The following is a 26,412-nucleotide window of genomic DNA, read 5'->3' on the forward strand; positions in this document are numbered from 1 at the left end:
CAAATAGATTATTATTTGAATTAGGTTGATTATAGGTGCTTATATAGTTTATTCACTGATACTTCTTTTTGAAAATATCATCATTTGGTGTTCTTTTTCCTCTTTTTCTCCCTTTCTGAATAATTCATTATCAAAACTATCAAGTCGGACCAAACGAGTAGGTGTCCACATTGGGTGGGGTGTGTAGGAGGCAGAGCCATGTACTCTAGAAGATGTAGGATATCAGCCTGATGGGATACTGAAATGTAAGGCTTTTTGGTGTGTTAGTGGAGTTGTCAGGGCAGGGAATACATCTGCACAGGAGGACTTGCAGTTGCAAGCTTTTAGCTAAGCAGGTTGAGTATGGTGTCTGTGAAGAAGAGTGGCCTGGAATGGTGGGGGAGGTTCTGTTGGTCCCAGTGAGGGGTGTTGAGACTGGAACAAGGTAAGAAAATGAGTAGGGAATGGACTTGGGGTAAGATGTATTCCTGCATGAACTCTTAGGGACCCAGCAGGTAGCAGGGGAGTAGGAGGGCATCCATATAGGATTGCAGCCTTATGTGAGTATATTGAGGTTAAGGTCAGATGAGGAAGAGAAGTCCATTCATGGAGGTATCTGAGTGAAAGGTGTTAGCAGTTATTCACCAATAGCAGTGCATGTGATGTGTCATTAAGTGCAGGGTTTCAGGTCCCTAGTGTTTGTTGGGCATAGGAAGTGATCTCATCGGAGAGTCAGTGTAGACTGGGATATCAGAGCCTGAGCAGTGTGGGGAGGACATTCTTGTAGGAATGGAAGGCATGAGGAATAAATAGCAGCCTTAGAAGAATGAGGAGATGATACACATGGGGTGAGGGTTAGATATTGAGACCAAGAAGAGTAAGGAGAGTGTCCATGTAGGGAATGGGAAATGGCCATAAAGAGAGGTTGTTTGTGCATAGCGAAACTGATAAAATAAGTATTAAGGACAATGGGAGCCAGATTTCTTGTTGTCTGAGATGGAACTTGCAAATACAAAAACAGAAAAAATCTAGAATGCTCTCTGAAGTGTTAGGTTGGAAATGAGATATTGGTTCAAACTCATGGTTTTATATACACACACAAAACTATAGAGGTAAATGTGTGTATATACACATACAGATGTATATACCCACCCTATGTTGTTGCTGAGAACTGTGTAGAAATGAATATGATGTGTCATTCTTAATTCCCTGATTTTAATGGTGGTTTTCAAAAGAGAACACCTTTGTAAAGAAGTACTAATTAAAGAATTTAAGAGTAATGGACATCACGTAGGCCGTTTACTTTCAAGTGATTGGTAAAAACAAAATTTTACTACACATAAAATATTTTTTGTAAGATAGTTATAATATAAAACAAATATTTAAAAGCAATGTCAATAGTCTGCATATTATCTTCTCATGAATTAATCATTCAGTTCTTAAAATGACATGGCGTATGATACATAAATCATTTTACAAATTTTGGCACTAAAAATTCCTATTTGAAATAATGATAGCTAATATTCATTGTTTAACATGTGTTTGGCACTATACTATTTTTGATATACATTACCACCCATAATTTTCACATATGAAATAGTGCAGTTTGTCTTCATTTTACAGATGAGAAAACTGAGACCTAGAGAGGCTTAGTGGCTTGCCCAGTACTTTCTGCCTTGTCAGTATGAAGGTAGAATTTACATCTGTCTAAAAATTTTTATTGATTCCCCATTGACCTTTTGATAAAGTCTAAATTCAATATGGCTTAGAAAGCCCAGGGTAATTTGCCTCCTCTGTATGCCATAGCTTTTTTTTTTTTTTTTTTTTATTGTAAACAAATGGGATACATGTTGTTTCTCTATTTGTACATGGAGTCAAGGCATACCATTTGTGTAATCATAAATTTACATAGGATAATGTTGTTTGATTCATTCTGTTATTTTTTCCCTTCCCCCCCACCCCTTCCACCCCTATTTTCCCTCTATACAATCCTTCCTTCCTCCATTCTTACCACCCTCCTTATCCCTAACCCTAAACCTAACCCTAACCCTAACCCTAACACTAACCCCTCCCACCCCCCATTATATGTCCTCATCCGCTTATCAGTGAGATCATTCGTCCTTTAGTTTTTTGAGATTGGCTTATCTCACTTAGCATGATATTCTCCAATTTCATCCATTTGCCTGCAAATGCCATAATGTTATCACTCTTCATGGCGGAGTAATATTCCATTGTATATATATGCCACAGTTTCTTTATCCATTCATCAACTGAAGGGCATCTAGGTTGGTTCCACAATCTGGCTGTGGTGAATTGAGCAGCTAGGAACATTGCTGTGGCTGTATCTCTGTAGTATGTTGATTTTAAGTCCTTTGGATATAGGCCAAGGAGTGGGATAGCTGGGTCAAATGGTGGTTTCTGAGGAATCTCCACACTGCTTTCCAGAGTGGCTGCACTAATTTGCAGCCCCACCAGCAATGTATGAGTGTACCTTTTTCCCCACATCCTCTCCAACACCTATTGTTGTTTGTATTCTTGATAATTGCCATTCTAATTGGGGTGAGATAGAATCTTAGTGTAGTTTTGATTTGCATTTATCTTATTGAACATTTTTTTCATATGTCTGTTGATTGCTTGTACATCTTCTGTGAAGTGTCTGTTCATTTCCTTAGCCCATTTGTTGATTGGATTATTTGTATTCTTGGTGTAGAGTTTTTTGAGTTCTTCATAGATTCTGGAAATTAGTGCTCTATCTGAAGTATGAGTGGCAAAGATATTCTCACACTCTGTAGGCTCTCTCCTCACATTACTGATAGTTTCCTTTGCTGAGAGAAAGCTTTTTAGTTTGAATCTATCCCAATTGTTGATTCTTGCTTTTATTTCTTGTGCTATGGGAATCCTGTTAAGCCAACATGTTGAAGATTTGGACCTACTTTTTCTTCTGTAAGATGCAGGGTCTTTGGTCTGATTCCGAGGACCTTGATCCATTTTGAGTTGAGTTTTGTGCAGGCTGAGAGATAGGAGTTTAATTTCATTCTGTTGCGTATGGTTTTCCAGTTTTCCCAGCACCATTTGTTGAAGAGGCTATCTTTTCTCCATTGCATATTTTTGGCCCCTTTGTCTAGTATGAGAAAATTGTATTTATTTGGGTTTGTGTCCGTGTCCTCTATTCTGTACCATTGATCCACCTTTCTATTTTGGTACCAATACCATGCTGTTTTTGTTACTATTGCTTTGTAGTAGAGTTGAAGATCTGGTATTGCGATACCCCCTGCTTCACTCTTTCTACTGAGGATTGCTTTAGCTATTCTGGGTTTTTTATTCTTCCAGATGAATTTCATAATTGCTTGCTCTATTTCTGTAAGGTAACATCATTGGGATTTTAATTGGAATTGCATTGAATCTGTATAGCACTTTAGGTAGTATGGCCATTTTAACAATATTAATTCTGCCTATCCAAGAACATGGGAGATCTTTCCATCTTCTAAGGTTTTCTTTAATTTCTTTCTTTAGTTTTCTGTATTTCTCATTGTAGAGGTCTTTCACCTCTTTTGTGAGATTGATTCCCAAGTATTTTATTTTTTTCGATGCTATTGTGAATGGGGTAGTTTTCCTAATTTCTCTTTCTGAAGATTCATCACTTATGTATAAAAATGCATTGGATTTATGAGCATTGATCTTGTAACCTGCTACCTTACTGAATTCACTTATGAGTTCTAAAAGTTTTCTGGTGGAATTTCCAGGTTCCTCTAAATATGTAATAATCATGTCATCAGCGAACAGGGATAGTTTGAGTTCTTCTTTTCCTATTCGTATCCCTTTAATTTCTTTAGTTTGTCTAAATGCTCTAGCTAGAGTTCCAAGGATGATGTTGAATAGAAGTGGTGAAAGAGGGCATCCCTGCCTTGTTCCAGTTTTTAGGGGGAATGCTTTCAGTTTTTCATCATTTAGGATGATATTGGCCATGGGCTTAGCGTAGATTGCCTTTATAATGTTTAGGAATGTTCCCACTACCCCAATTTTTTCTAGTGTTTTGAGCATGAAGGGATGCTGTATTTTATCAAATGCTTTTTCTGCATCTATTGAAATAATCATGTGATTCTTAACTTTAAGTCTGTTGATATGGTGAATGACATTTATTGATTTCCGGATGTTGAACCAACCTTGCATCCCTGGGATAAAACCCACTTGATCGTGGTGCACTATCTTTTTAATATATTTTTGTATGCAATTTGCTAAAATTTTGTTGAGAATTTTTGCATCGATGTTCATTAAGGATATTGGTCTGAAATTTTCTTTCCTCGATGTGTCTCTGTCTGGTTTAGGTTATCAGGGTGATATTGGCTTCATAGAATGAGTTTGGGAGGGTTCCCTCCTCTTCTATTTCATGGAATACTTTGAGGAGTATTGGAATGAGCTCTTCTTTAAAGGTTTTGTAGAACTCAGCTGAGAATCCATCTGGTCTTGGACTTTTGTTTGTTGGTAGACTTTTGATGACCTCTTCTATTTCATTGCTTGAAATTGATTTATTTAAGTTGTGTATGTCCTCCTCGTTCAGTTTAGGTAATTCTTATGTCTCTAGAAACTTGTTGATGTCTTCGAGGTTTTCTGTTTTGTTGGAGTATAGATTTTCAAAATAGCTTCTAATTATGTTTTGTATTTCACTCATGTCTGTAGTGATATTTCCTTGTTCATTCCGAATTTTAGTAATTTGAGTTTTCTCCCTCTTTCTCTGTTAGTGTGGCTAAGGGTTTATCAATTTTGTTTATTTTTTCAAAGAACCAACTATTTATTTGTTAATTTTTCCGATTGTTTCTTTTGTTTTTATTTCGTTGATTTCAGCTCTGATTTTAACTATTTCCTGTCTTTTACTACTTTTGGTGTTGGTCTGCTCTTCTTTTTCTAGGGCTTTGAGCTGTAGTGTTAAGTCATTTATTTGTTGATTTCTACTTCTTTTGTTGAATGCGCCCCATGAAATAAATCTTCCTGTAAGTACTGCTTTCATAGTGTCCCAGAGATTTTGATATGATGTGTCTTTGTTCTCGTTTACTTCTAAGAATTTTTTAATTTCCCTCCTGATGTCTTCTGTTATCCATTCATCATATAATAGTGTATTATTTAATCTCCAGGTATTGGAGAAGTTTGTTTTTTATTCTGTCATTTATTTCTAATTTCAATCCATTATGATCTGATAGAGTACAAGGTAGTATCTCTATCTTCTTGTGTTTGCTAACAGTAGCTTTGTGGCATAAAATATGGTCTATTTTAGAGAAGGATCCAGGTGCTGCTGAGAAGAAAGTGCATTCGTTCTTTGTTGGATGGTATATTCTTTATATGTCGGTTAAGTCTAAATTGTTGATTCTGTTATTGAGATCTATAGTTTCTTTATTCAATTTTTGTTTGGAAGATCTACCCAGTGGTGAGAGAGGTGTGTTAAAATCACCTAGTATTATTGTGTTGTGGTCTATTTGATTTCTGGAATTGAGAATTTGTTTGATGTACATGGATGAGCCAATGTTCGGGGCATAGATATTTATGATTGTTATGTCTTGCTGATTTATGCTTCCCTTAAGCAGTATAAAATGTCCTTCTTTATCCCTTCTGACTAGTTTTGGCTTGAAGTCCACATTATCTGAAATGAGGATGGATACTCCACAGTTTTTTTGCTGTGTCCGTGTACATGGTATGTTTTTTCCCATCCTTTCACCTTTAGTCTATGGGTATCTCTTTCTATAAGATGCGTCTCTTGCAGGCAGCATATTGTTGGATTTTTCTTTTTAATCCAATCTGCCAGTCTATGTCTTTTGATTGAGGAGTTCAGGCCATTAACACTCAGGTTTATTATTTGTGATGTGATTTGTATTCCCAGTCATTTGACTCATTTTTGTTTTTTGACATGATTTGGTTTCTCCTTTATTTGGCTATTCCTTTAGGCTAGTTCCTCCCGTTGCTGATTTGCATCGTTGTTTTTCATCTCTTCCTCATGGAATATTTTGCTGAGAATGTTGTGTAATGCCAGCTTTCTTTTTGTAAATTCCTTTAGCTTTTGTTTATCATGGAAGGATCTTATTTCATCATCAAATCTGAAAGTAAGTTTTGCTGGGTATAAGATTCTTGGTTGGCATCCATTTTCTTTCAGGGCTTGGTAAATGTTGTTCCAGGCCCTTCTAGCTTTTAGGGTCTGGATTGAAAAATCTGCTGATATTCTTACTGGTTTCCCCCTGAATGTAATTTGATTCTTTTCTCTCCGGCCTTTAAAATTCTGTCTTTATTTTGTATGTTAGGTATTTTCATAATAATGTGCCTTGGTGTGGGTCTGTTGTAATTTTGTATATTTGGAGTCCTATAAGCCTCTTGAACTTGATTTTCCATTTCATTCTTCAGATTTGGGAAATTTTCTGATATTATTTCATTGAATAGATTGTTCATTCCTTTGGTTTGTTTCTCTAAGCCTTCCTCAATCCCAATAATTCTTAAATTTGGCCTTTTCATGATATCCTATAATTCTTGTAGATTCTGTTCATGATTTCTTACCATCTTCTCTGTTTGGTCAATTTTGTTTTAAAGATTAAATATTTTGTCTTCAATGTCTGAGGTTCTGTCTTCCAGGTTTTCTATCCTATTGGTTATGCTTTCTATGGAGTTTTTAACTTGGTTTATTGTTTCCTCCATTTGAAGGATTTGTTTGTTTTTTTTTTTTTTTTTTTTTTCAGAATCTCTAACTCTTTATTGAAGTGATCTCTTGCTTCCTGTATTTGGTCTTTTAACTGTTGATTGGTGCGATCATTTAATGCCTGCCTTTGCTCTTTCATCTCCTCGTTTGCTTCCCTGATTGTTTTAATTATGTACGTTCTGAACTCTCTTTCTGACATTTCTTCTACTGTGCTATCATTGGGTTTTATTGTTATAGTATCTAGGTTTGTTTGGGACATTTTCTTCCCTTGTTTTCTCATATTGGTCAGATGTCAGTGGGACTCTGAGATATTGCAGATTTCCTCTGTTGACTTATAGTGTCCCTGTAGATTTCCAGTGTATCACCTCCCAGCCTTCAGTAGCCTGAAGTCTTGGAGGAACTTGATAATGCAGTGCTTCTGAAGAAAGCTGACCCTAGCCTGCTACTGGTTCCAGGGCTTGGCGCTGGCTCTGTGTGGAAAGGCTCTCACTGGAGGGCCTGCTCGGAGAAGCTGGTTGTGTGGGAGGAGCCCACCACTGGAGTGAGCAGGGCTACCTGGGGAAGACTCTAGCTGCCCTGCCCTGCTCTGATAAGCCGCCCCTATCCGGGCCTGCCGCCCAGGCCGAGCTTCATCCGGTGGGGGAGACTCACCCCGTTGCTCTATTTTAGTCCGAGTCTCTCAATGCCTCCCCTTCTTGAATCCTGAGTTCTGGAGCGACAGGAGATGTAGTCATCCTCTAGTCCGCCATCTTGGATCGCCCCGTGGAAAGAGCCTGTGGCTGGAGGGGGCAGGGCCGCCTGGAAAAGTCTCTGGCTGTCCTGCCCTGGTCCCAGAGGCTGCCTGTGGGCTGGAGCTCTCCGCTGGCTTGGGGACTTGTGGCTGGCTCTGTGTAGAAAGGCTCTCACTGGGCGGTCTGAAAGGTGCCTCCCGCCGGAGGGAGCCGGGCTGCTTGGGGAAGTCCCTGGCTGCCCTGTCCTGGTCCCTGAAGCTGCCTGCGGGCCGGAGCTCGCCGCGCTGACTCCGGGACTTGGAGCTGGTTCTGTGCAGAAAGCCATAGCTTTTTGTGTCATTCTACCTTGAGGGCCACCGTCAAACAGTAGTTGTATAGTAGCATAGTAATGGTAGTATAATAATAATAATAGCAGCTAACATTTATTGACCACCTCTTTATACTTGTTTCACACATTTTAGATCCTTTGATTCTCACAATAATCTTGACTACAGCTGCCTTAGAATATTATAGTTGATCTTGTGGATAGTAGAGATTCATTGAAGAGTTTTAAACAAAGTTAGTACAGTCCTGTCTTCCAAATGAAAAAAGTTGACTAGAACAATGATTCTGATATCATTAGAGGATCCTTAGTAATCAGAGCTATTCCAATACACTTCGAATTTTCTGCAGTACTGGGAATGGTGTTCGGCAAAGTATTTAAGGTAGCAAATTTATTTGGAATTATAAAACTTTGTTTAAATTTAGTAATTATAGCAGGCCTCCAAATGTTTTACATAGTAATACAATGTATATCCAAGTAACTGCCTATCTTAAAAGAATAAAATATGACAGATGAAATTGAAATTCCCCATTGTAGTTTGCCAGTCCTATCTATCCCCTTGCCTCCATTCTGGAGGTATATGTAGTTCTTTTACTATTAGTCTAACATAAAACTTTGATATTCTATTTCCTATAAATTAATTCAATTTGAAGAATTAGATATACATTATTTATTAGGTATCATCTATAAAAGATACACGTGGAGTTTTTCTTTTAAATGCTCAGCAAATCTATTTAAGTTCTTAACCGTGTATTATTCCAGATTTTTGTCTTCATTTCTATATAAGGCTACTTTTTTTTTTTTTACTACTAGATTTGCATAAAATGAGACATAGCACTGCTAATGACATCTTATTTTGATATTTTGGGCTGGCTAATTCTTTGTTGGAAGGGGATCGTTTTGGCTATTTACCACCAGTACTGACTTTTCTCCATAAGATGCCAATACTTCCATTTATGTACTCATTTGGGGGATAGGGAGACTTCAAGACCTTGTAATAAAACGCCTTTATTAATAGAGTTCCTATAGTCCTTCAGTCATAGCAGAAAATATATCTGATGTATGTTTACAGAAAGGAAAGACTGAAAAGAATAGTAAAGCACCACTGAAGAGAGGGAATGGTTACACTGAAATTAAAGAAACAGGAAAAGCACTAAACTAAGCAAGAAAGGGAATAAATAAATAAATGGTATTGAATTTCAGAAAAGTACTTGATGTGAGAAAGGTGATTATTAATAACAGACAGTTTTTAACTTAAAAGGGTGCATTCTGAAAGTTATTTTGAGAACAAATGTCTTAGGTCTTAGACTGAAATTTTTTCATTAACATTTTTCAACAAATATTTGAGTACCTACATGGGCCAGTCACTGAGATTGGCATAGCAAGAAATAAGATGTGTTCCTGCCTCCTTGTAGCTCACAGAATTTTATAACATTTTTTTTCAGATAAAAATATCAAATAAGGATTTATGTGACTTTTTTTTTTTTTTTAATGACTCTCCTTCCCCTAGTGAGTTGAGGGCAGAACACTTGTCTTTTCTTTCTCACTAATATATTGCCAGTATTTAAAGCACGTGATAGACATGCAAATATTTGTTTTATAATTGGTAAGCTGAGGAGAAATATTTCAAAATTACATATGACTCATTAAAATTATGATTAGTGCTCTAAAGGGAATAATACAGGTTGTTATATACAAATATAAAGCATATAACAAGGTATCTAGTCTGGTTTAAAGCTAGTTTAAATTAGGTGAAGCTATAAATTGGGGCTGTATTTCTTAAACAAGATTTTAACAATGAGTGGTAGTTATCCAGATGTGTTTTAGGAGTGGGAATGGGTGTTGGGATATAGTGTGGCTGACGGACAATATGTGAATGTTTGAGGTGAGATGCAAGGTGACTTTTCTTTGGGTTTGAGTATTGGCAGTGGTTGGGGGGTGGCATGGTACGAATGGGATATAATTTTCAGTTGTATAGAAATCTAGAGTATTTATAGTAGAACAGTATGATAACATCAACTAAAACAAAATTTTAAATGATCATTTTAAATATTTAAATTTTGATACTTGAAGTTAATTTAATTAATATTAATTAAATTAGTTATTTTAATTGAAAAATGAGTATCTTCCATAGATATATGCCTGTGTTTCTGCCTCTGAGTATATTTGTTTAATTCATGCCCACATATCTAACCAAATATGAACTTCTTTTGTGTCTAATACTACTCAAATAAAATCAAAACACAAAAACATCTCATAGATTTTTTTTTCTCGGTATTTATTCACCCTTATTTCTCAAGCCAGAAATCTTTGCTACTCTCATTCCCACCTCAAAATAATGAAGCTGTGTTACTTAACTATTTCTGTCATTTGTAGTAATATGTCTCAAAGCCATATCTTTTCTGTTAGGTAAACTTTTAGCACATAAATTTGTGTTCTTTCTCTGAACACAAGCTTTCTAACAACAAGCTTTCTAACTATCCTTTTATTTATCCTTTTATCCTTTTATTCTTTATTCTTTTCCCATTTCAGTCTATTTTCCACTTGCTGCTTGAGTGATCTTTTCTGAATGCAAAAATAATCCTGTTTCTTGTCTACTTAAAGGGCTTCCATGGCTCATTCCAGCTCTCAGATTAAAAATTAACTACTTGGCACAGTGTGCTTTGCCCTTCAGGATTCATATCTGCGCATGTCTCCAGCCTTTTATATTGTCCTTTCAGATCACATTCTTCTGCCATATTTAAAAATAATTTCTAGACATTGCTGTTTGAATTTAAATTAATTAAAACTAAATGAAAATTCAGTTCCTCACATACTGTATAGCACAGATTTGTATATTTTCTATCATTACAGAACATTCTGTTGCATAGTGCTGTTCTTGAGCATATGTCCCTGGCCTCATATATGCTGCTGTCGTTTTCTAAATGTGTAATGTGTCCTGTGTTTTGCTTAGCAGTCACCTACTCTTCTATTAAGACTGAGTGTAGTTATCTTTTCTGGAAAACCTTCCCTAACACCATCTTTTCCTGTTTTCTTTCCAACCCCAAAGTCTAGGTTGTTGAATTTTGTCTTACTGTCTAATGCTTTTAAATCCAGGGATCAGTATTTAATAGGTGATTTGTATTGAGTTTTCGTTTATATTCAATATAGGGCATATGTATACCAGCATGGAATTAAAGAGATCTTTAAATTGATTTCTCAGTACTGACTGAAGAGGCACTTCATTGGGTAATTGTGACTGTAAGAAAAGATGTGTTATTTCACTTATAATGTAGGTCAGAATTATCAGATTGTTACTTGAATGATAATAATTGCATACATTTAATCAGGTTTTAAAATAAACTTGAAACCAGCAATTTAGGAGTGTGCATAAAAGTAAATAGCAAGTTCAAGGTAGAAAAGAATTGTGTCCTACCAGATTTGAAGGGGGTGGGGAGTGGCAGTGTGCTTTAACTTTTTGCCCAGGGTATGTCTTATGCTGTAGGAAAGAAACAAAAGACACATTTTCCATCTGGTCTATTTATTACAAATTTAATTACTGTATTTTTCAGACCAGAGATCTGACTGCTTTTTCTAAAGAGAGTTTTGTTTTGTCTTATTTTGCTTTTTAAATTATGGCTTTGACTTTGATTTGGTTTGGAGTTTGTTAATTCATCCAGCAATATGAGGCGATCATGGAAAAGATTTGGATACAAAATACTAGAATCCCACTTTATGAGTTATGGAAATAATAGCTTTCCTAATATATTTGTTTTCAGTTATTCAGATTTGAAATGGATGATTTTCAGTAACCAAGTTCTCTGAATTCATCTGAGTTTAGCAACACTTGGGGTTGGAAAGGCTTCCTTGATAAGGCTCAAAGACTTAAATTGTATGATATGAATAAGTATAATGGGCATTTAAGGAGGAACAAATACTAATGAGGAATAGCTTAATTAGCAGTTCTTTCTTAAAACACAATTTGAATTAGGCAAAAGAAGGGCTTGAGAACAGTAAGTAGAGACCAATAACGGCAGACTATAAAGAATGAGCCAAGTGTGAGGAATAGAGTGGAGGCAGGATAAAAACACCTGGATAAGATGTACGATTAGCGAGTGGTAAGAGAGATTATGCTTAGGTAAATTAGGGCTAGTTTAAATAAATTATAATCTTTTATTAAAAAGAACATTTCTTCTTACTGTCCTTTAATTTACACATGTGCACACACACACACGTCTATATGTATATGTTAGTTTCACCCACCAGGAAAGGGATTAGGATTATCTGATAGGAATTCTTTTATAAAAGGTCATATTCATGTGAACATATTATGTTTACTCTCAAGAAGCTTTTTTTTTTTTTTAAGGTAGTTGTCTTATGTACACGCTCTATTGTGCTTTTACTTTCAAATCATTATATCCCCAAGTAAAAGTCTCTTTATTTTTGAGGATCATGGGATTTTTTAGTGTTCTGTGAGCATGCTGAAAGTCAGTTTATCAACTTATATGCTCAGAATGTTGGAAGCCTTAATCCCCAGCACCCCCCAAAAATGTGAAAGCCAGTTTGTCTTTCCCTATTACTGATGACTTTGACACCTAATTTTTAGTTTCCTGACATTTGTGGATTTCATTGTTCTTGAGGATAACCCACCAAGCATTCTAACCTTAAAGTTCATGTAATTCTCAATAATGACCTTCCTCTTTCTTGGTTTAAAAAATTATCTCTTATGTCATATTAAAAAAAATTTGACAAAGACTGATTAAGGTGTAGTTTACAGAGTACATTTCTGTGAGTCTGACACACAAACAGTTGGGTTTCCAGCTCTTTAGCAATCAAGATGTAGGATGGTTTCATCATTCCCGGAAGTTCTTTTGTGTGTTGTGGTAGTCCTCTCCTTTCCTACAGCGAGTCATTGGCAACCATGTGCTTTTGTATTTTCTCGTGCATGTGTATACCTAGGAGTAGAGTTGGTTGCTCCTGTGTAATATATTTAATTTCTTAGAAATTGTCGAACCATTTTCCATTTTGCATTCCTGCCAGCAATTTATGAGAATTTCAGTTGTTCTGCATCCTTCTCAGCACGTTATTAGAGGTTTCTTTTCAATCATTCCAGCAAGTGTTTGGTGGTATTTTATTTGGGTTTTAATTTGCATATCAGTGACACATGATGATGAGCATCGTTTCATGTACGTATTTTGGTGTACATATATCTTTCTTGCTGATGTGTCTGTTCAGATCTTTTACCCATTTAAAAAAATTTGTGTTGGTTTTTATCTTAATGTTTTAAAAATTATTCATATAATCTGTCTATATATGACTTACATAAGTGTTACCTATTATAACTGTTTTTGCTTCAGATAGTTGAGTTTCTTTTAGAGCATTTAAAAACAGGGAAAGTCTTACATTTACCTTCATTTGTAATAATTTTTCAGTAATCTTCATTTTGTCATGTAGATCCTTATGTTTATGTGGTAATTTATTTCTTGTGCCTGAAGAATTCCCTTTAATATTTCTTATAGTGCAGATCTGTTGATAATGAATTCTCTCACTTTTTGTCTGTACAAAATATTTTCATTCTGCTTGCATTTTTGGAAGATAACTTTTGTTAGGCATAAAATGTTGGGTGGAATTTATTTCGACTCGTGACGTCACTTCATTGTCTTCTGACTTGCATAGTTTGGGATGTGAGTTGTGCTGCAGTTCTTTTTTCCTTTTTTCCCTCTTGCTGCTTTCAAGATTTTCTCTTAAGTATTCTGCTCAGTGTTTTCTGAGATTCTTGGATCTGTGATTTGAAATCTTTCATTATTTTTATAACATTCTCAATTACTATATTTTCAATAGTCTGTTCCATTCTTTTTCTCTTTTCCTTTTGGGATTCTAGTTATATTTATGTTAGACAATTTGATATTTCCTCACAGTTCTTGAATTCCCCCCCACTACCACCACCACCCTTTTCAATGTAGTATTTCAGTTTGGATACATTTTGTTTACCTACTTTAAAATTCACTGGTTTTTTCCTTGGCTATGTTGACTCAACTGAAGAAACTTTGGAAGACATTTTTCATCCCCTTTATTGTGTTTTTATTTGTAGAAATTTCATTTGACTTTTCCATAGTTTCTGTGTTGATGTTCCCTATCTATATATGCATGTTACTCACTTTTCCATGAAAGTCTTTAATGTACTAATCATAGTTATTTTAAAGTCCTTTTCTGATATGTCATCTGTGTCATGTCTGAGTAAGGTTTCTGTAGATCTTTAGTTTCTTAATAGTGAGTTTATTCTTGTTTTTGTTTTTGTTTTTTTATGTTTTGAACAATTGTCAGATACAGTGTGTAGAATGGTAGGCACTGAGATGAATAGCTTTTATGCCTGGAAATCATGTCTTTTATGCTGCTAGGCTGGTAATATCAAGGACTGAGTCTATCTAGTCAGAAGATAAGCTGCCTTTGGATTTTGTTGTTACTCTAGTTAATCGCTTTCACCAGCTTCAAATGCCTTTGATGTTAACTCTTCCTTTTATGTAACTTAGGGTGACAGTTGTTTTGTTGAGGTTTCCCCCACCCTCAGTGTTCCTGTTCCACTTTAATCTTTAACCTCCCCTCTGCCCTGCACCTCCTAGAGGGTCTTGTCAAGCTTTTGTCTTTCTCATCACTGGTAGGTTGTTTTTGCTTGTTAATACTCTTTAAATAATAAGCCTGTTAGTGGGGGTTGGGGATAATAATTTCTCTGTTGTCTTCATTCAGCCTCAATTTTAGGCAGTCTTTGTGTTATTGGATCTTGGGAATAGGGTTTTCTCAGAGATCCTACCTTTTGCCATGCTGTGGAAGATATCCTTGTAAGTCCAGGACAGTTTATTGTTCTTCTTCAGGGATAAGATTTTTTTCACTACTCCTGTCACAATGAATAGTATTCACTTATGCTCTGGGAGTGACATGGTTTGCTGCTGTATAACAAGCAGCTTAAAAGTTTGTACTTCTTAGTGACTAGTCAGCATCCTGTGCTTTCCTCACAATGGCAGACTGTTTTTCCAGGCCTGTGTTACTAGAGCCTACATTACTACATCTCCTTTTTCCTGCTGTTATTTCACTTTCTTGTCAACTATTGGTGATGTCCATGGGTAAAGAACTGAGGAGTGGCTATCTGCAGTTCCCAGTGGTCCTGTACTCTCATATCAGTTCACACTTGATTCATTACCAATTAGTTTAAAATATTAATTTAATTCTTCTAACCCACCTGCATGATGGTGCTCTTTCCATACTCTGCCACTTCCTTTTGGAGTCATTTGTCCTCTTCATACATTTTCAAGTTGGTAGATTGCCCTACCATCTCAACTTTCCAACTGATTTAAGTAATGCTCTTTGTATTCAGCTTTTTCTTGTTAGGATGAGAATGATTTTCTTTCCAGCTTTTTACACTCTAAGAGAAAGCTGTACCATATTTTTGATGAACAGTCTACAATATAGTCTACTCAATCCAAAGGATAGAAAAAAAAATATTAGAATGTCTTGTGATGCTCACTTTTTAAAACAAGAGTGATTATTCTAGTAATTTTTAAATAGATAACTTAATACTCATTATTTTTCAGAAGGTCACATCTCAGTTATTCTGATGGAAGAGAATGCATTCATTCTATAATTGTTTAACTTGATAGTCCACCTATAACTAAAAATATTTTTTAAAAAAGGTAGTTAAAATTAAGCTTAAGTGAACAAGAAGAAAGTTTGAAATTATTTTTTTCTATCCTAGTGTAGTCTCTTTATTAGAATATTATGAGGTAATAGTAATACAATTTTAATTATATTTGAAAAGAAATAGAACTAAAAAATTGAAACATATCAAGATGGGAATTTAATAGGAGACTTTAGAGCCACCGTCATTAATAGCAAATCTTACTTAAAGTGTGTATTATGATGTGATGGGCAAACTTAGGCCCTATATCCAACTACTACCCCAATGCCCTACCCCATTCCCACCCTCTGACTAGTGATTAGGTTATGTTATAAGGCACAATTGACTTAAGAGGGAGGTTATCAGGTGGGCCTGATTTAATCAAGTGAGTCCTTTAAAAGTAGAGAGTTTTCTCCTGCTGCTGGTAGAAGGGAATTAAGATATTCAAACTTCTATATACAGTTGCTAGCTTGAAGATGGAGGAAGCCATACATCAAGAAGTAAAGGTGACCTCTAGGACCTAAGGGTGACCCTTGGCTCATATCAAGGAAACATGGACTTCTCCTGTATTAATAAGAAATTGAATTTTGCTAGCAGTAGAATTCAGACAAGATTGAGTGTGTTCAGGGTAGTATGGCTGTAGACCTAACAACAGAATTCAAGGAACCAGATTTTTTCCCATGCCTCCAGGTGAGAATGCAACTTAGTCAGCATTTTTACTGTACCGTTATTATACCCTGGGCAACAACAGCTACATTGTGCCAAGTCTTCTGAGCTAAAGAACTGTGAACAAATAAATTTGTATTGTTCTAAGGCCCTAGGTTTATGGTCTTTTTTGTTATGAAGCAGTAAGTAAATAATACATATGCCTTGAGTGATAACCTAATGATTACTAAGAAGACTTAATATACAGACATTTAAAACATTTAAATTTCATTCTTATTTCCTTTTTTGTTTTCAACATATAGATAGAGATAGTGAAGGTACATAGTCAAATTTTTGCCAGTAGAGGCTTGTGTTTTAAAAGTTTAAAAGATAACTTTCCATAGAACCTGTACATAGAATTCTTCCTGTCTTAGCCTCCTGAGATGCTGGAACTATAGGTGTGTGCCACTTCTCATATCTTAAAATTCTTTTTAAGAATCAATTATATAGAAGAGCACCAATAGTGGAATATTTGTACATGCTTACATTCCCCTTCCCCCCTCCCTGATACCTTTTTTCTACCCTAATGGTCTCCTTTCTACTTTCATGACATCTTTTTTTTTTCCCTCTAGCTTCCATATGTGAGCTAAAACTTATGATACTTATCCTTGTAGCTTATTTTTGCTTAACATGATGCTCTCCAGTTCCATGCATTTTCCTGTAAATGACACAGTATTAATATGTAGTGATCTTCTTTGTTTCTTCTAATTTTGGCTTGAAGTCTGTTTGTTACCTATGAGAATAGTCACTCCTTTTTGCTTTTGGTTTCCATTTACATGGAATGTCATTTTCTATCCTTTCACTTTAGGTCTGTGAATGTTTTTGCCAGTGAGATTTCTTTTTTGAAGACAACATACAGTTGAATCTTGTTTTGTAATCTAGTCTGTGGATCTGTGTCTTTCAATTAGAGATTTAAGAACTTTTACATTCAGGGTTAATCCAAAGAGGTATATGTTGTTTTCTATCATTTTATTTTAATATTTGTTCATAATTCTCTTTGCTTATGTACTCTGCTAATGAGATTTACTCTTTTCCTGTGTTGTCTTGGTTATTTTTATCTTCTCTGTAAGAGTCCCTTAAGTATCTTCTGCTTCTGTCTTAGTGGTTGTGAATTCCATTAGTTTTAGGGTTTTTATTGGAAGGTTTTTATTTCTCTTTTGATTTAGGTGGATCAGTTTGCTGTACGTTGTCATCTAGGTTGGTGGTTAGGGCTTGAAATACATCATTCCATGCCCTTCTTGCCTTTAGAGTTTCGAATAAGAAATCTGCTGTTATTCTGATTGGTTTGCCTTTTAAGTGACTTGGTATTTCACTCTTGTAGCTTTTAAAATTCTTTCTTGCCAGGTGCATTGGCACATTCCTGTAATCCTAGCTACTTGGGAGGCTGAGGTAGGAGAATTGCAAAGTTTGAGGCCTACCTGAGCAACTTCGCAAGACCCTGTCTCAAAATAAAAAGGACTAGGGATGTACCTCTGTTGAAGAGCATGACTTTGTTCAATCCCTAGCACCACAAAATTTTTAAAAAATAAAAATATATAAGCAGATAAAAATAAAATTCTTTGTTCTGAATTTTGGGTATTTAACTGTGAGAGAGTAGTTCTTTTTGGTCATATCTATTTGGGGTTCTCAATGCCTCTAGTATCTGCCTGTCCATCTCATTCCAAGGATTAGGGAAAATTTCTGTAGTTATTTCATTGAATAAGTTTTCTATGCCATTAGTCTGTATTTCCTCTTCTTCCTCAAAACTTGTGAACCTTAAGTTTGGTCGTTTAATGTCCCAGAGCTCTCATGTATTCTATTTCTTCTTCTTCTTCTTCTTTTTTTCTTTCTTTTTTTTTTTTTTTTTTTTTTTTACCTTTATGACTGCCTGAGAGTTCTAATTCATCCATCATGTCTTTGAACCCTAATATTCTTTTGTTTGATCTAGTGTATTGGTGAGACTCTCCACTGAATTTTTTATTTTACTTACTGAATTTTTTATTTTCAGTATTTCTGTTTGGTGATTCTTTTTCAGAATCACTATTTCTTTATTGAAATGTTCTTTCAAGTCTTTTATTATCTTCCTGAGTTCATACCTTAGTTCTTTTAATTTGCTGATCATTTTAACCATCAACTTTTTAAAATTTTTGGTATTTCTTCCACTTTGACATCAATGGATTTGGTTATTGGAAATTAGAAATATTTGGAGGTGTCTTATTCACTTGTATTCTTATGTTTCCTGTATTTCCCTATTGAGATTTGTGCATCTGTTGGAATGGATAGCTATTCCACTGTTATGAGTCTTTATAATGAGTTGCTTTCTCTTTATGATGTTTTCCAGGGTGGGTTGTATCTCAGTGTCAAAGCATCCACTTAGGGAAAAAGGTACCACTCATATATTGCTGGTGGTACTGCAAATTGGTGCAACCTCTATGGAAAGCAGTATGAAGATTCTTCAGAATACTTGGAATGGAACCACCATTTGACCTAGTTATCCCACTCCTCAGTATATACCCAAAGGACTTAAAACCAGCATACTACAGTGATGCAGCCACATCAGTGTTTACATTAGCTCAATTCACAATAGCTAAACTATGAAACCAAACTAGGTACCCTTCAACAAATGAATGGATAAAGAAATTGTGATTGAGATATATATATATATATATATATATATATATATACACACACACAATGGAATATTACTCAGCCATAAAGAAGAATGAAATTATGGCATTTGCTGGTAAATGGATGGAACTGGAGACTATCATGCTAAATGAAATAAGCTAATCCCAAAAAGCCAAAGGCTGAATGTTCTCTCTGATATGTAGATGCTAACACACAATAAGGTTGGGGGAGGGCAAGAATAGAAGTTCCTTGGATTAGACAAAGGGAAATGAAGGGAAGGGAATGGGGATGGGATCAGGAAAGACAGTAGAATGAATTAGACATAACTTTCCTATTTTCATGTGTGAATACACTACCAGTGTAACTCCAAATTATGTGCAACTGCAAGAATGGGATCCTAATCAGAATAAATTATACTCCATCAATGTATAATATGTCAAAATACATTCTACTGTCATATATATCTAAAAAGAACAAGTAAAAAATTCTAAAATCTTAATAAAAAAGCACCCACTTAATGTGTTCCAAGTGTTCTGTTCAATCCTTAGCACCACTTTGAGAGGATAGAATAACCACCTATAACAGAGACAGTTCATCATGCAGAACTTACCTGTTGGTTTGATTCAGTCTCAAAGCACCTGAAACGTACTGATGTCTCTAGTCCACAATTTTCCCTTCCATATAGAATTCTTTGACATCTGAAGTCTTGAACTCTAGTGTAATTCAGTTTTCTCTACTGTAATTTTTCACTTAATAAAATTGATTTGATCTCAGTGAGATCTCTAGTCCTTGACACTACCGAGCAACAACAACAACAACGAAAAGGCACTCTGATTAAACTGTATTTTATAGCACGCAGGACATCTTGGATCAGCTTGGATCTTACTCTAGATTTCACCATCCTCCCACTCAACTCTCTTCACCAACATGGAAGTTCTTTTCTTTCCCTGCCAACTAGACAGCCAGATGTGGTAGAAGCAGGTGTGGCCTTCCTTGTTAGTATTCCCTGATTCTTTGATGTGAAAAGAGGCAGCACAGTCATTTAAAACAGATTTAACTTCTTTGTGTCTTACAAAGTCAAAGAGCTAAAAGAAATACAATTAAAAAGGCAATGCTTGTGGAATGTACAGTGCATGTTGGCAGTGCATGCCTCCTTAGGATTTGCTAGCTTGTTTCTACCATTCAGTTGTTTTGAAGGCAGAGGATTTTTCTCTTCCATTTTTGTCTTATGCATTTTCGACTTACTGAGTTCAGGGTCTCAGCCTTATCGAGTTTGTCAGACCTGGTTGTGGAAGAAGTGGAGCCTGACACACAAACAAGAGAAGTCTGGTCTTTGCAGGGGCCACAACTGACTGTCCTAAACAAGGAATATTTCTGAGTGACATAGGTGTTAGTTTTAGTAGTGTGTTTTTGCATCTGAATATTTTAGTTTCTTTAGACTCATATAATTTCTAATGGTATGACTTTATTTCATCATATTTTGCCTAGTTCAGTTTATTTAAGCCTCAGGGCAAAACACAATATGTTAAATTAATAATTTGCTGGTGGACACAAAAGGGAGTCTGAGGTCGGAGGATTACAAGTTTGAGACCAGCCGAGGCAATTTAGTGAGTTCCTGCCTCAAAAAACTAAGAGACCAGAGAGATGGCTTAGTGGTAGAGTACTCCTGGGTTCAAGCCCTAGTAGCAAAAAAAATAAAAAATAAAAATAAAATAAACAAAAACTTATGATTTTTTAACTATTGTAAAATAAAGCTTTTCCAGTAGTTAATACACTTTTCTCTCTTTGAAAACACAGGTTTTGAGAGTATTTTAGAAGGGCTTTATGGACCACGGCTACGAAGAGACCTCAGTTTATTTGAAGGTAATTTTTAAAATTTATTTTATTTTAAAATTTAAGTTCCTGCCCCATTTAACATATGAAAAATTGTTATTCTAGTAACTTTTTATTAAATATGAACTTATGGTCTCTCTTAAAAGTATTTTTAAATGAATAAGTAAAATAATAAAATATACTTTTATTATTTTATTACATGACGTGTTACATTATATCCTAATATCTTTTTAAAATTTTGCTACACTAAATCAAAATTGAAAATGAAATTTGTCTTTGGCTAAGTAATGTATTTTGATTTGAATTATTTTACAGTTACCTTTCGTAACTTACTCATGGATAGGATTTAAATAAATCAACTAAACATATCAAACTAATTAAATCAATTCAGTTAATTAAATGCCTTCTTAAAAGCTCTGCCCCCAATTTTTATTTTTTAAAATTTGTATGTGCTTTTAATATTTTTTGTACTGAAACTTCTGTGAATATTAGACAGTCTATAGCTAAATTAATTTATACATTCATTTTATCCATTTGTGTCAGGACATTTTCAAATATCTGAAGAGCTAGAATTGCAGTAAGATATTCTTTGGAAGAATTTATACAAAAGAATATTGATTACAAGTCAGGAGACTGATTTTTTTTCTTGTTTTTGCTGAATTTGGGAAAAGTCTCTTAAGCTTGTAAGGCAAAGCTCTTCACTGGCATAGTGTTTGAAGATGTGTAAGAGCCTTTATTACTGTTGATCAAAGGAGAAGTGTCCTTGGCAGAAATACTCATACTAATGATGGTGATAATAATTGATAACAGACAAATTTGTATTTAAACTTAACAGAAATACATTTCTTTATTAAATATGACCTACTTTGATTTTCTTCTCAATTGTTTAATGTAAAGGATAGTCCTAGCATTTTTTTCATCTTAATGTTACCATTTTGTTTTCAAACTTATGTCTTTAAACGATACTATTTTTTTCACGTGTGCCAAAAATTGCTTACTGCTACTGTTTATATAATTTTATAAGATTTCTTTAATATTTCATATTTTAAAATCTGAGTACAGTTTATTATTTTAGACTCAGATTATGATCCCAAGTGTTTTCTTATGATAACTATCACATTGTGTATTGCATCTTATTCCAGTGGAAAAGGTTGACCATCAAGTTGAAAGTAATTATTTTTAATGATAAAATGTAAGAGTGTTCAAGGTATGATTGGGTTTGTATGATTTAGGGCCCCTACATAAATCTACTACAACCTTCTTAAGGGGAGTTTATCAGTAAGTATCAAAAGCCTAAAAGCATACATACCTGCATGGTAGTTTTACTTTTAGGAATCTCAAGAAAATAAGTAAATGTGCAGAAGGCATTTATATACATGCCTCTAACTTTCTCTCTCTCCCCACACACCTCCCTCCCCATCCCTCCCTCCCTCCCTCTCTCTCTCTCTCTCTCTCTCTCTCTCTCTCTCTCTCTCTCACATATGTATATATGTATAACTGTTCTGCCCATAACAGTCCTTCCAAGGTTGTTTCTACCTTTTTCTTTTTTTCTTCTATTATATATTGAAAAATAGGGACTGTTTAATAAGTTATTTATTTTATATCCATAATTGGGCTATCTGCATCCATTCAGAGTTATGTTATTGAATTTTGTAATGAATGATATGCAAGGATTGTTAGGTTGATGAAATTAAGTTGTTGTGCATTTATTATATACTGTTTCATTCTGTTTTTGTTACAAAAAGGAAAAGTATATATGTTTTATTAAAAATGTGCTAGAAAGAAAAGACACTAAAAGGTTCAGTATGATTGTATTTGAAGTATGCACTGTGGATAGTTTTCATTTTGATTGATACGTGTTTTTTCTTAAATATCAAACATGTATTATATAATTTAAAAATATGAAACTTTTTGGGGCTGGGGTTTTATGTAGCTCAGTGGTAGAGCGCTTGCCTAGCACGTGTGAGGCACTGGGTTTGATCCTCAGCACCACATAAAAATAAATAAATAAAGGTATTGTTTCCACATGCAACTAAGAAAAAAACTTTTTTTTAATGAAACTTTTTAAAAAGGCACACTGTATTTTTCCTGCTAAAATTTATTGGAATGAGGAGGTCTATGGCTGAGTAAATTAAGGGTCTCATATATTTTTTAATCTAGTATCAATTTTTAGTGATATTGATCACATTAGGTATTATAGAATAGTGTTGACTCTCAGATAAACTTTACCCAATTTTATAAAATTATAGAGCCAAAAAGGATTTTTAATTTTATTGGCGGTTTCAAATTTATAATAATTTTATTACACATATAACCCTGTTTTAGTAAACTAACCTTGGGATGGGGTCTTACAGGTATATAAGGACAGCAGTTTTTCAATCTTTCCCATCTAGTTTTTAAAGCACCTGTGGATTATCCTAGATCTATTACCCTTGGCTTTAAGGACATGGAGGTTTTTAAATCTTGAGATCAGGAACATGGTATATACTCTTCTGCATTCCTAGCAAAACTAATCAGTGCTCAGAAGTTTTTGAAAAACCATTGAAGCTCTTGGACCCTTGCTACTGTACAGCAATGGTTTGTAACACTTATCTCCTGTTCCATATAATATAAGCAGTCTGGAGATCAGATTGCCACTCTGAGAAATGTTGCCTGTGTGTTCAGAGTTTTTTATTTATGTAATACTGTTTGCTATTTGTTGTAGTATTTGTTGTAGTCGTCTCTTCCAAAAACTCTAGCATAAATACTGGTGGAAATTTTTGATATAATTATGATATATTTGCTGTGATACCATAGGTTAGCTATCTTATTGTTTGCTTGAAAACATAGAGCACTAGGAGAAAACATTTTTGTAGATGTATCTGAAGTTTTATAGTACAATTCATTTGCAAAATGAGTAGTATTAGTATAGGTTTCCTACTTTAATTTTGATTAAATTATTTTTAGGTATTATATCTGGTCAGTTTTATGTGTTAACTTTGGTACCTTCATTGATTGATACCTTCCATTCTACTGAGACCCAAGGTATCTTTAAGGGTCCTTCGCTCTTCTGTATAAAGAACTGTTTTAAGTTAAGAGAGTAATAATTAGTGGTGGTGTGAATAAAAGTTTTCTCCTCAGTTTAGAGTCAGTTGAAAGTATTTATGAAAGATAACTGTCCAGCCACCAGTCTTCAGTCAGATGAATTAATTGTCTTTGCAGAACATGACTTTAAGGTTGGAAACTCCAACTTGTGGCTGCTCTAGTGTTTTATCATTATTATGGCTATGGAGAGATTTCTTTTAAACTTTTAAATTTTAATCATTTCTTATTTTATCATAGTTTTGCACTGAATTAAATATGTTTAATATAAGTACTGTTAACTAATTATACTTGCACCAGTTTTTCTATTGAACTTAGGAATGAACAAAGGAAAAGTCCTAAATAATCAAGAGTTTAACCTCTGCATGATGGTTCCTCTGGTTTTCTTTCTTGCCGGGTAAACCAGATCACAAATTGTGACCCCAGCCTTTTGCTTCTCCCAGTTTGTTTGTTTATATAGCTATGTATTTGTGTGTGTGTGTGTGTGTGCGTGAAGGGATACATGTTTATGCTCCTTCAGAAATTAATTTATTATATAAAGGACAGAATGTTCTAAGGAAATAAATTTTATTTTTTGAAGATGATGATGATGGTGATGATGATTCGAAGTGTTGGGGATTGAACACACAGCCTCCTGCATGATCCTAGACAAGTGCTCTACCACTCAGCAGTACCCCGTAGATTTCTTATTTATATTACAAATAACGTGCATTTTTTAAAATGCAGATGAGCTAGAAAGAACTTACCCCAATCCTATTACCCAAGGATAACCTCTTTTACCATTTTTGCATAAATATACTATGTACACAGTATATGTATTTTTATGCTTCTTGTGTGTGTTCACTAGTCTATCATTTGGGTATATAAAATTCTGGGTCATAATTTTTGGTAACTGTATGGGATTTTATTGTGTAAAGTTTATAATTTATTCATTTAATATCCCATGCCTGTATAATCTCATTCCATTTGTTTTTTTAATTGAAATGTGTCTTGTACATATCCTTTTTTTGGGGAGAGGGAGAGCTATAAATTAGCTAAGCTTTGGGTTTCAGGCAGTCTTTTTCTCACATCTCTGCACATATTTACTTCATTGCCCTTTTTAAGGCCAGATATTCAACTTTTTTTTCTTTCAAGTGCCTTAGGTAAATTCTTTCTTCCTTTTCTTGCCTTTTTTTTTTTTAAACGAAAAGAAGTTTCTAATCATAGTTAATGGCTAACGAGTAATGATATTAGTTACAGTAAAATCTGTATGTGCATGGACAAAGCCAGCTATGCTTTCCTTTTCAAGGAAAATTAAACTAGTGCTATGAAAGTATAGAGCCTCTTCAGAAAGCACATAGGGATTGGGGGGTGGAACCCAATGGTAAGGTGTTTGCCTTGTATGCATGAGGTTCTGGGTTCAAACCCAGCACCACAAAACAAACAAACAACAACAACAACAAAAAAAACCCGAAAGCATGTAGAAACTCCGCATTACAGATACCTCTAAACATCTAACTATCTCTAGGCAGCTTGGCTTCTTTCTAGTCTTCTTCTATAAAAGAGTGCTTCATTTGTTATTACCATTATTAAAAATGATTTGCTATTTAGATTCAGTAAAAGAGGCATTTCTCACTATACAAAATCTGCATGCAGGAATCAAATGGACTAATGTTTGCATTTATGGATATCCTTAGAGATCTGAACTGTTACTACTCTTAGCAACTCAGTAGTCAAATAAATTGGATAGCAGAAAAATTTTGTACATTTCTATAAATTACTTTTAATTATGAAATTAAATCCATAGTTTATATATTTATGATCCTAGACAAGTGCTCTACCACTCAGCAGTACCCCGTAGATTTCTTATTTATATTACAAATAACGTGCATTTTTTAAAATGCAGATGAGCTAGAAAGAACTTACCCCAATCCTATTACCCAAGGATAACCTCTTTTACCATTTTTGCATAAATATACTATGTACACAGTATATGTATTTTTATGCTTCTTGTGTGTGTTCACTAGTCTATCATTTGGGTATATAAAATTCTGGGTCATAATTTTTGGTAACTGTATGGGATTTTATTGTGTAAAGTTTATAATTTATTCATTTAATATCCCATGCCTTTTATATATATATATATATATATATATATATAAAAGTTGGTCTTTTAGTTTGCAAATCTCCTTAGAAAAACATTCCTAATTTAATCCTTCTACGTTAAAAATCAACTTTGGTGCACTGTGTTTTAAAGTTGAAGACATTTATATCATACATACTATTCTTTTGAGAAGTTTACATTTTAATTCCTGAATTCAATTCACAACCACCTCCAAACTGAGTGGTCTTTGAAAGAGGTTTTTGATTTCTTCTAGTTTTGAATTTGTTGGAAACAAAGCAGAAGTTCTAGTTTTCTCTCTTTGGTTTGTCTCATGACTTACCCTTTTGAAGAAAACAACTATTTTTCATTTCTGGACTTGAGGTCTCCAAAGAAACTTTGAATGTCATAAACTTCACATATTTATTATTTCCAGAAGAGTTGCACTTTATAACCTCTTCAGTGCTTTTTTTTGGGGGGGGGGGGAGGGATTGAGGAAGGAGAGTTATCTGTGCTTCTCTTCCTCCATCTGCCTTAAATGTACTTCTCCTGCTACATAAGACTTTTAAAAGCAAATATTTGTTCATATTTTTATATTTTACTTAATCTTTTCTGAAGTCTTATTGGTAGGCCAGTTTCTTTTCTTGGCTATCAGTTTTCTAATGTGAATAAATGATTGTATTATATAATTAAAATTCGAGAATTGAATACTATTTTATTGTTAGCTATATAAGTTATATCAGCTTTAATCAC

At 34.5% G+C, this 26,412-nt stretch overlaps 1 protein-coding gene across 8 annotated transcripts in view; it reads left to right on the forward strand.

Annotated features, from left to right (window-relative positions):
- Positions 1-26,412, forward strand: part of Lcorl (ligand dependent nuclear receptor corepressor like) — a 141,207-nt gene that overhangs the window by 11,967 nt on the left and 102,828 nt on the right. For all 8 annotated transcript variants that reach the window (XM_047567456.1, XM_047567453.1, XM_047567457.1 and 5 more), the window contains exon 2: positions 20,463-20,528. In XM_047567456.1, the coding sequence (XP_047423412.1) occupies positions 20,463-20,528 (66 nt within the window). The remainder of the gene's footprint in view (positions 1-20,462; positions 20,529-26,412) is intronic.

Source organism: Sciurus carolinensis, chromosome 10 (genome assembly GCF_902686445.1).
Source record: "Sciurus carolinensis chromosome 10, mSciCar1.2, whole genome shotgun sequence".
Taxonomy (NCBI): domain Eukaryota; kingdom Metazoa; phylum Chordata; class Mammalia; order Rodentia; family Sciuridae; genus Sciurus; species Sciurus carolinensis.